The sequence below is a fragment of the Talaromyces proteolyticus genome (assembly GCF_021365285.1).
Source record: "Talaromyces proteolyticus strain PMI_201 chromosome Unknown BGW36scaffold_15, whole genome shotgun sequence".
NCBI lineage: Eukaryota > Fungi > Ascomycota > Eurotiomycetes > Eurotiales > Trichocomaceae > Talaromyces > Talaromyces proteolyticus.
In genome coordinates, this window is record NW_025764291.1 from 993,582 (window position 1) to 1,002,268 (window position 8,687).

Below are 8,687 nucleotides of genomic sequence, written 5' to 3' on the forward strand. Positions count from 1 at the left end.
GTTTTCATCAAAATATCTTCTATGCGGTATTCAAAGCCAGACTTTCGGAAGTGTGTGTGTTGTATTACAAGATGAGGCTTAGCTAGCGGTTGATCGAGAAGCTGCTGCCTGGGTGAACGTGGCCTCTTTGTTTGATTGGGTTTGCCACGGTTCCTGATTGGTGTTTCAGATGGTTCCTGATCCGGCACTGAGGTTCGTTACTGTGCTCGATTCTCGATACAGAATAAGTGAGGTGTGAAACGCTTTAGTGATGCTGGACTGTGTCGATAGAACAAGGCCGATGACATCACTGTGGAAGTCACTTAGCCATCACAAAGATGGCTTTGACAAAACTTGTGCCTCGATTATCAATAAAACAGCTTCTACTAAGAATAATTACCAAGTCCGGCCTATTTTCAATCTGAATCAACGATGTCGTAGTCGAAGCACAAGTTCACTGATCGATTCGAAAAGTGGAGCTCAGCGCGGCGATGGCTGCGGCTAACTAGGACCGACAACTCTGGACATCCGAAAAACATCCTGATTGCTTCCCCCATCCACGACAAATTCTCAGTCCTGGCGAGGGATGGTGGGCACTCTATGGGTGTAGACTATCCGGTCTATCATGTCTCAACATTCGCAACGTGGGTTGTTCTCGAACGAGTTTGTCGCATCTATTCATCTCACTAACAATGTCCTCAATCCCTAGATGACGCTGCTGGTGTCCCTGTTCAGCCGTCGTAAGACTTCCCCGCGAATTCTCGCAGAACAAGACTAACTGGACGGGCTTCAGGTTGTCATTCACCCAGGGCTTCCTACTAGGCCAGCTCTCCGTCGTGCTCTTGATTGGCGCTTTCATCAAGTTTTTCATCTTCGGAGAAGCTCCAGCGCCACCGTCTCGCGGGCTTGCTAGTCGCACGGCCGCTCACCGTCGCTCATATTCCATTAACCAGGCCGATCTAAATGGGAACAGCCCGAAAACGCTGCGCGAGAAGCCGTCGACTTCCAACGTCTTGCGTCCCGTGCCGTCGTCGGCGACCAACACACGCTCGATTCTGAGAAAGACATACTACAACGCCGTCCCCACACAGTACTCGAATAAACATGGGCGAAATCGAATACAGCATTCCACTCATCAACCCGAGTCGCTGGATTGGTTCAATGTTTTGATAGCGCAGACTATCGCCCAGTACCGCCAGACTGCATACCTGCTCAAAGACTCGCCGACGTCGTCAATTCTAGACTCTCTTTCTGCGGCGATTAATGATCCTGTGAAAAAGCCGTCTTTTATTGATACAATAAAGGTTACAGACATATCCATAGGCGAAGAATTCCCTATATTCAGTAATTGCCGCGTCATTGCCGTGGATGATGTGAATTTAGACGGTGGCAGGCTGCAAGCGTTAATGGATGTCGACCTCAGCGACGACAACCTATCGCTTGCCATTGAAACATCATTGATACTCAACTATCCAAAGCCACGCTCTGCAGTGCTCCCTGTTGCCCTGTCGGTCTCCGTGGTTCGGTTTTCCGGCACTCTGTGCATTTCGCTTATCCCTGCTAGCACGTCGACAACCCCTCAAACACCTCCTGCTGCTCCAACCCCAGACCCAATTCAACAGGGAGCCCGCTCGTTCTTCCAGCATCTATCCACCGATGCTGATGGCGCGACTGGGCCTGCATCGCCGGATCCTCCGAAAAAGGGGGTTCCGAAAACCAATCTTGCATTTTCATTCTTGCCGGATTATCGGTTGGATTTGTCTGTCAGGTCGCTGATTGGTTCTCGCAGTAGATTGCAGGATGTGCCAAAGGTTGCGCAGTTAGTAGAGGCTCGCATCCACGCCTGGTTTGAAGAGCGGGTAGTCGAGCCTCGCGTGCAGGTTGTCGGACTACCAGACTTCTGGCCGAGGATGGGCAGGACGGGGGTGAGAGCTGGTGACGATGCAGATGCAGCGACTTCTGCTTCTGCTTCGTCCCGCGGTGGGCAGGCTAGGCCGGTCGTTGTGGCCCCTGGGTCAGAGGAAGCTATTCTGGAAAGCGACACAGAGCAAGAACAGCAGCCAGGGGGATTGAGGTTTCGCGGTCCGTCGAAGTTTGACTCTGCTAGGGGTGATGCTATCCCCAGGGCTGGTGGGCAGGACTTTGAAATACCAGGCTCATTGCCGGGTAGTGCATTATGACCAATATGGTGTTCTAAAAAACAACCTGATGTTGTGCTTGGTAGATTCTGATGGAAATGTATAATTATTAATTTATTTGCATGATAGCTAGCTATGCACTTGGTGTCATGCCGAGGCAATTTACGTAAGGGCCTTTCCATGCGCTATAACAAATCTATAAGGGACTAAGACTCTCTGGTCTGCAGATAGGCTTGACGATGAGGGTTCACATCGACCTCAGGGCCTCTGTTAAGCGGCGTCCATTTCGGTTCATCCTGGAATAGTCGCATAGCCTTGATATACTAGAAATCGTCAGCACCCAAATGCCATCAGAATAGGGTATTACGTATGAGGAACCCCTCACATTCTTCGAATCAGTCGTGAAACGATGATAAATCCCCGCCGGCAGAATAATCAAATCATCCTTAACCAGACGAATCCTGACCCAATCATCGTTCTCACTCCGCACGTCAAAAAACCCTTCTCCGTCCAGAATGTACCGTATTTCTTCATCTTCGTGCAGATGCTCGTGGAAAAATGATTTGACTTTTTCTTCGTAGATGGCGCCCATTTTCTCAGGCGAGACTGTGATTTCGTCCCGGTTCTTGTAGCCGCGGGTCTGCGCGAGAGTGTCGACGTCGGAGACCTTCGGGAGGTGGTGGTAGATTACGCCTAGAGATTCGAGGTAGACCGGGGAGACTTCACGGCCGGAGTCGTGGTCTTCGCGTTGGTCGCCCTGGAGGGGGTGTTAGGGCTTGGTTTTGGGTGGTGAGGGGTGGACGTACAGGAGCGTTGTCGTAGTAATAGGCCTTCATTGTGTATAGCACGCAGAAACGCTCAGATGTAATATGCAAGATGCGGGTACAATGTCTGGGTAGAAAAAAGAGCTGGAAGACGTGATGTTAAGTATATTATATTCTTACCCTTAGTAATCCACCTCTACGTAAAGTCGTTTTGTGCTTAAGGCCGAGAAGGACATGCCCCTCCACCGCGCCTCGGCGGCCGCTAGCAGCAGCCGCCACAGCCATTTCCTGCGCTGGCCAATCAGAGGCGCAGCGCAAGACATGTCCGGCCAGAACAGGACTAGCGCATTACATGCCACTCTCGGCTTATGATGCGATATTCGCGTCGCTGGATTGGCTGTCTTCTCTCTTATGCAGTATATTTACTATATTAATTACTGACTGCGTACTATAAAGTTATATCTCTACGCTATTGTTTGTATACTCCCTGTCTGACACATATTGATACTAATATATCCCCAGGTAGCTTCCAGTCTCTCATGATAATCGAAGCCCTCTCAACGAGGTCCGCCACCGTCAATTCTTAGTTAAACCCTCACGTCCTTGACCAGGTGAAGAGAGAGGCTTCAGTGCGGAGGCCTCAGCGATGTCTCTGATTTGCGTGGCATGCTCGAGGTGGGGGCCTAATCCCGAATACCCACCAACCATGGCTCTGGAGCCTGCGTATGCACCAGAAAACTGGGCCAGTAATTCGATCAGATCAAAAATTGGTGCGGTTGATCTTCGCATAGCGAGAAATTTCGAAAATCCTCCTTCACTGCAAGTATTGTTGCAACCAAGACACTAGTGGAATATAGTTATTCCCTACCGAGGACATGCCAACGACACAATTTCCCATGGTCGCTTGTGCGGGGGTGGAGCCGCCCTTTGCCTGAAGAAATCAGCCCATATCGAATGTATATGTATATATCAATATCAATGAGATAGACCACAATCATGGTGAACGCAACGGCACGGCCGGCGTGCACGGTGGAGGTTGATCCCTCGGATGCTGAGTCCTCCCTTGGCGACGAGGTGTCGACATCCAGCACGTCGATAACATCCAGCATTCTGCGCTACGAATGGAAACATGGCCGCCGGTACCACTCCTACCAGGCCGGTACATATAACTTCCCAAACGACGAGCAAGAACAGGACCGACTAGACATGATCCACCACGTGTACTACCGCGTGCTGAACGACCGTCTTTTCTTGGCGCCAATTGACCCTGACCAGGGTCTACGAGTCCTGGATATCGGTACTGGCACCGGAATATGGTCCGTTGATCTAGGCGACCAGCACCCCGGCGCAAGTCTGATCATGGGGATTGACCTCAGCCCTATTCAGCCATTGTGGGTGCCACCAAATGTCAAGTTTATCATCGATGATATCGAGCTAGACTGGAATGAGTCCCAGCCATATGATTATATTCACTGTCGGTATATGGCGGGCTCGATCAAGGACTGGCCTCGGCTTATACGGCAGTGTTATGAAAACCTCAAACCGGGTGGATGGCTGGAGCTGCAGGAATCAGCGAATACATTATATTCCGAGGACAACAGTTTAAAACCAGACAATGCCATGGTCACGATGATGAATGGATTGATGGAAGCATGCGAAAAGATTGGCCGTACCATGGACCCAGCGCCGTCAATGAAAGAGTGGGTTCAGGACGCTGGATTTGAAAAAGTCAAACAAGAGATCTTTAAACTACCTATTGGTAGTTGGCCCAAAGATCCCAGATTGAAGGAGATTGGCACGCTGTTAGGTGTAAATTTTGTTGAAGGCGTTGAGGCATTCACGGCAGCACCTTTTAAGGATATTTTGGGCTGGTCAGAGGAGGAGGTGCAGATTTTGAATGCGAATGTGAGAAGCGCTATTCGACGGAGGGATGCCCATCCGTTATTCGATTTCATTGTAATTACCGCGCAGAAGCCAGAGTGATTGTTCGTATATATGCAGTTTGAAGTGGGTGATATCGTTTCTACATGTACATCGTTTCGCATCTGAATGGGGATCTATTAGTCATATCTTCAATGTTGTGTAGTACTGGATAACTGGCGTTGACACAACCCATTCTTCAAATACCATAGACTGTGCAACACATCAAATATAAGATGCACGACACATTGGTCCCAATAGAATCATTTAGTATTTCGAGGGAGGATTATAAGCATTGGTAAGGACGGATGCGAGCAATGGAGAAGAGACATCCGCCTGCAGTAAAATATGTGCCTTACTGGGCACCATCACGTTTGACATTAATATGGACTTCTAACTGACAGGTCACATTTTGATACTTGTTTGTTTTCTTTGAATCACCCATCTATCGAACTAACATGCCGGGCTCTATGTGGCGAATAGAAATCATCTTTGGATTACTTCATGATCATTTTGTACGTTTAGACCATACCCCAACATACCTATGAAGACCATCAATTGGGTATACCGATGTCAGCTTATAGTTTATGGGAAATTTGACCAGCCCGAAGATAACAAGTCATGTGACCTTATCTCCGACCTGGACTTTTTTATTCTTTCCGCCGCTCATCCAGACCAAGCAACATCAATCAATGCACGTTAGCTGCGACCATGGCCCTGCGAGTACGTTCGGCATCTTATTTCCGACGGTGCTCAAATTCCCATACCCTAATACCAACCCCGCGTCGGCGTTTTGCGACCCATTCTAACACGCGGTACTTCATCAACCCCGTAAATAATTGACCAACTATACTAACCACCTCCCGTTTACTTGCAGCACGTACGACGTCGTTGTCATCGGAGGTGGCCATGCAGGCGCAGAAGCATGTGCCGCAGCCGCCCGCTCTGGTGCCCAGACAGCTCTGGTGACGCCGTCACTCTCCAACATCGGCGTATGCTCCTGCAACCCCAGTTTCGGCGGAATCGGCAAGGGTACGATGATCAGAGAGATTGACGCATTGGACGGCGTTGCTGGACGCATAATAGATAAGGCTGGCATCATGTTTCGCGTGTTGAATCAATCCAAAGGCCCTGCCGTTTGGGGCCCGAGAGCACAGATCGACCGGGATTTGTACAGACAATATATGCGGGACGAATTAGTGTCGACGCAGAACTTGAATATCGTCGAGGGGAAAGTCGCGGATATCGTAGTTTCGCGAGATGATGTGCAGAATTATCCCGGCTCAAAGGGGAAAATTGTGGGAGTGAGGCTGGAATCTGGAGAGGTTATTCCTACCAACCGTGTTGTCATCACCACCGGCACGTTTTTGGGCGGAGAGATACATATCGGTTTGGAGGTATACCCGTCAGGACGCATGGGAGAGGCGGCTACGTTTGGTCTCAGCAAGTCTTTACGAGAAGCAGGTTTCGAGTTGGGTCGTTTGAAGACAGGAACACCACCGCGCTTGGATAAGAAATCGATCGATTTCTCGGCCTTGGAGGTGCAGCCTGGAGACTCCCCTCCTAACCCATTTTCCTACATGAATGATACAGTGCAGGTTGGTGATGAGGGCCAATTGACCTGCTGGATGACCCACACGAACGAAGCATCTCATAAAATCATCAGAGCCAATTTGGATAAATCAATTCATATCCGAGAAACCGTCAAAGGGCCTCGATACTGTCCATCGCTGGAATCGAAGATTATCCGTTTCAAAGACAAGCCGCACCATCAAATCTGGCTTGAACCTGAAGGATTTGCTCCTAATGATGTCATCTATCCTAATGGAATCTCAATGACAGTTCCCGCCGACGCACAAGAAGCAATGCTGCGGACAGTGCGCGGGCTGGAGAATGTGCGTATGCTACAGCCCGGGTACGGAGTGGAATATGACTACGTCGACCCGCGCAACTTGAAGCCCACGCTCGAAACGAAACTCATCTCCGGCCTGTATCTGGCAGGACAAATCAACGGCACTACAGGCTACGAGGAAGCCGCTGGACAGGGTGTATTGGCAGGCACAAACGCCGGCCTTGCAGCTCTCGGTCGCCCTCCTATGGTTCTCACCAGGGCAGACGGCTACATTGGCATCATGGTAGACGACCTAATCACCAAGGGTGTTTCCGAGCCATACCGCATGTTCACAACGCGCAGCGAATTCCGCATCTCAGCTCGCTCCGACAACGCCGACCTTCGACTGACCGCTATGGGTCGAGCAGCGTCAGTTGTGTCAGACAAACGCTGGACTCACTTCTCCGAGACCAAACGCCAAATCGACGAGCTTCAATCACTATTAGACAACACCAAATTTACATCCAACCAATGGTCTCGTCTAGGCTTCCCAACACGCGTCGACACCTCCTACCGCTCCGCACTCGACATGCTATGTCTGAAGGGCGTGTACATCGATCAACTAATCCCGCATATCGTCTCTCCCAACGGCACGGCCTACTCAACCTCCTCATTCCCAGCCGATATCCGAAAGCGCGTGACGATCGAGGCACAGTATGCCCCTTACGTGACGCGGCAGAATCAGATGGCCGAGAAATTCAAGCGCGAAGAGAACATGCTGCTCCCAGCAGATCTAGACTACACTGCCGTGCATGGCATCAGCACGGAGGAACGACAGATCCTAGAAAGAGTCAGGCCAGAGAGTATTGGGATGATACGACGTATCGAAGGAATTACGCCTAGTGGAGCGCTGCGATTGATGATGCACGTCCGCAGACTGGATCGTGCTGCTACTGTTGACCAAGACCTGGCGACACTTACGAGTAGCATATAAAGGGACTGTGTTTTATTCTCTCATTATTTATTGATTATTTGGCGGATGCATAGCGATATGCTTGGTTGGAGTTGGGGGTATACCATTACAATTGGGTTAACATGTATTATAAACCTCGTCTACAAGCCTGTATAATAGATCTTTTGCATACATGGACATTTACATCAACATTTACATCTACTTACTATTCAATGCTAAGTCCATATTACAGTATTCAGCTCTACATCTCACTCGATCAGACAACACACACTCTGGACTGTTACACCAAAGGCCTTTCTCGAACACTAACCATAATCACACGACCATTCATCCTGGCACAAATAAAATCCTTGATCCCTTCTACACCCTCGCCTCCTCAACAAGTCAAATAATTACCGAACCTCTACACCGCATCACACGATCTTGCTGCACAGCGTTGCAGCTGCAGTGCTACACAGAGGATATCAGCGTGGGCAACCACAATCGGCGGCTGGAGCAGAATTGGCTACCCGCTCAAATCAATTAATGGCGGTGGTGCATACATGAATACATGTACAGATCAGGGCAAGACGCGCGATAAAGGAAAAGAAAAGAAACCCCGAAAAAAGAAGAGACAGAATGACAGAAAGGATATGCAGTGCGAATGAAGTTGGAATGGAATCGGATTGAGAGATGCAATGCAATGCAATGTCATGTATTATTATTAGGACTAATGCAGGTAGGTATACTAGCAAGGAAGGTATAGCCATGAATGAAATGTCCGGGTAGTATTTAGAAGAGGAGGGGAGGGGAGGATAATGAAAAATGTGTCTAGCCAGTGATATTTTCTCCAGAGAGATGTCTCGCTGGCTAATAGTCTATAAATCGAGGAAATATGAAAAGAAAGGGAATTAATTGCAGGGAAGAAAGTGATGTGTCGATCCGGGCAGGATGGAACGTCCAGTACGAGATCCCTGCAATAAGATGGTAATAATAATAGTAAATGGTGGATTATTATATACCGATGGTGAAGTATGCTTATTGTTGTTTACTCGAATCAATTCTTATCGTCATAATATCACTCTGAATCATTAATTTCTTCT

The 8,687-nt window shown here is 49.1% G+C and overlaps 5 protein-coding genes across 5 annotated transcripts; 3 read left to right on the top strand and 2 right to left on the bottom strand.

The window, feature by feature from the left end:
* Positions 1–445: 445 nt before the first annotated feature.
* On the top strand, positions 446–2,218 carry BGW36DRAFT_391261 (uncharacterized protein). Its single transcript, XM_046217579.1, has 3 exons — positions 446–623; positions 689–719; positions 773–2,218. Exons 1-3 carry the CDS (start codon positions 605–607, stop codon positions 2,157–2,159), a joined length of 1,437 nt encoding a protein of 478 aa, XP_046065995.1. The 5' UTR covers positions 446–604; the 3' UTR covers positions 2,160–2,218.
* BGW36DRAFT_391263 (putative ARD/ARD family protein) lies at positions 2,219–3,073 on the bottom strand. The gene is made up of 3 exons (XM_046217580.1): positions 2,924–3,073; positions 2,503–2,874; positions 2,219–2,440 (listed from the first exon to the last, which is right to left on the bottom strand). The coding sequence occupies exons 1-3, from the start codon at positions 2,951–2,953 to the stop codon at positions 2,324–2,326; spliced, it is 519 nt and encodes a 172-aa protein (XP_046065996.1). The 5' UTR covers positions 2,954–3,073; the 3' UTR covers positions 2,219–2,323.
* An 804-nt stretch (positions 3,074–3,877) lies between these two features.
* Positions 3,878–4,864, top strand: BGW36DRAFT_365412 (S-adenosyl-L-methionine-dependent methyltransferase; the record flags this gene model as incomplete). Its single annotated transcript, XM_046214651.1, has 1 exon — positions 3,878–4,864. One exon carries the CDS (start codon positions 3,878–3,880, stop codon positions 4,862–4,864), a length of 987 nt encoding a protein of 328 aa, XP_046065997.1.
* A 379-nt stretch (positions 4,865–5,243) lies between these two features.
* BGW36DRAFT_330513 (glucose inhibited division protein A-domain-containing protein) lies at positions 5,244–7,785 on the top strand. Its single transcript, XM_046212816.1, has 2 exons — positions 5,244–5,616; positions 5,679–7,785. The coding sequence occupies exons 1-2, from the start codon at positions 5,513–5,515 to the stop codon at positions 7,624–7,626; spliced, it is 2,052 nt and encodes a 683-aa protein (XP_046065998.1). The 5' UTR covers positions 5,244–5,512; the 3' UTR covers positions 7,627–7,785.
* On the bottom strand, positions 7,786–8,460 carry BGW36DRAFT_391270 (uncharacterized protein; the record flags this gene model as incomplete). Its single annotated transcript, XM_046217581.1, has 2 exons — positions 8,115–8,460; positions 7,786–8,055 (listed from the first exon to the last, which is right to left on the bottom strand). A coding segment is annotated over exon 1 (227 nt), but the record flags the coding sequence as incomplete, so codon positions are not given.
* Between the last annotated feature and the right edge of the window lie 227 nt (positions 8,461–8,687).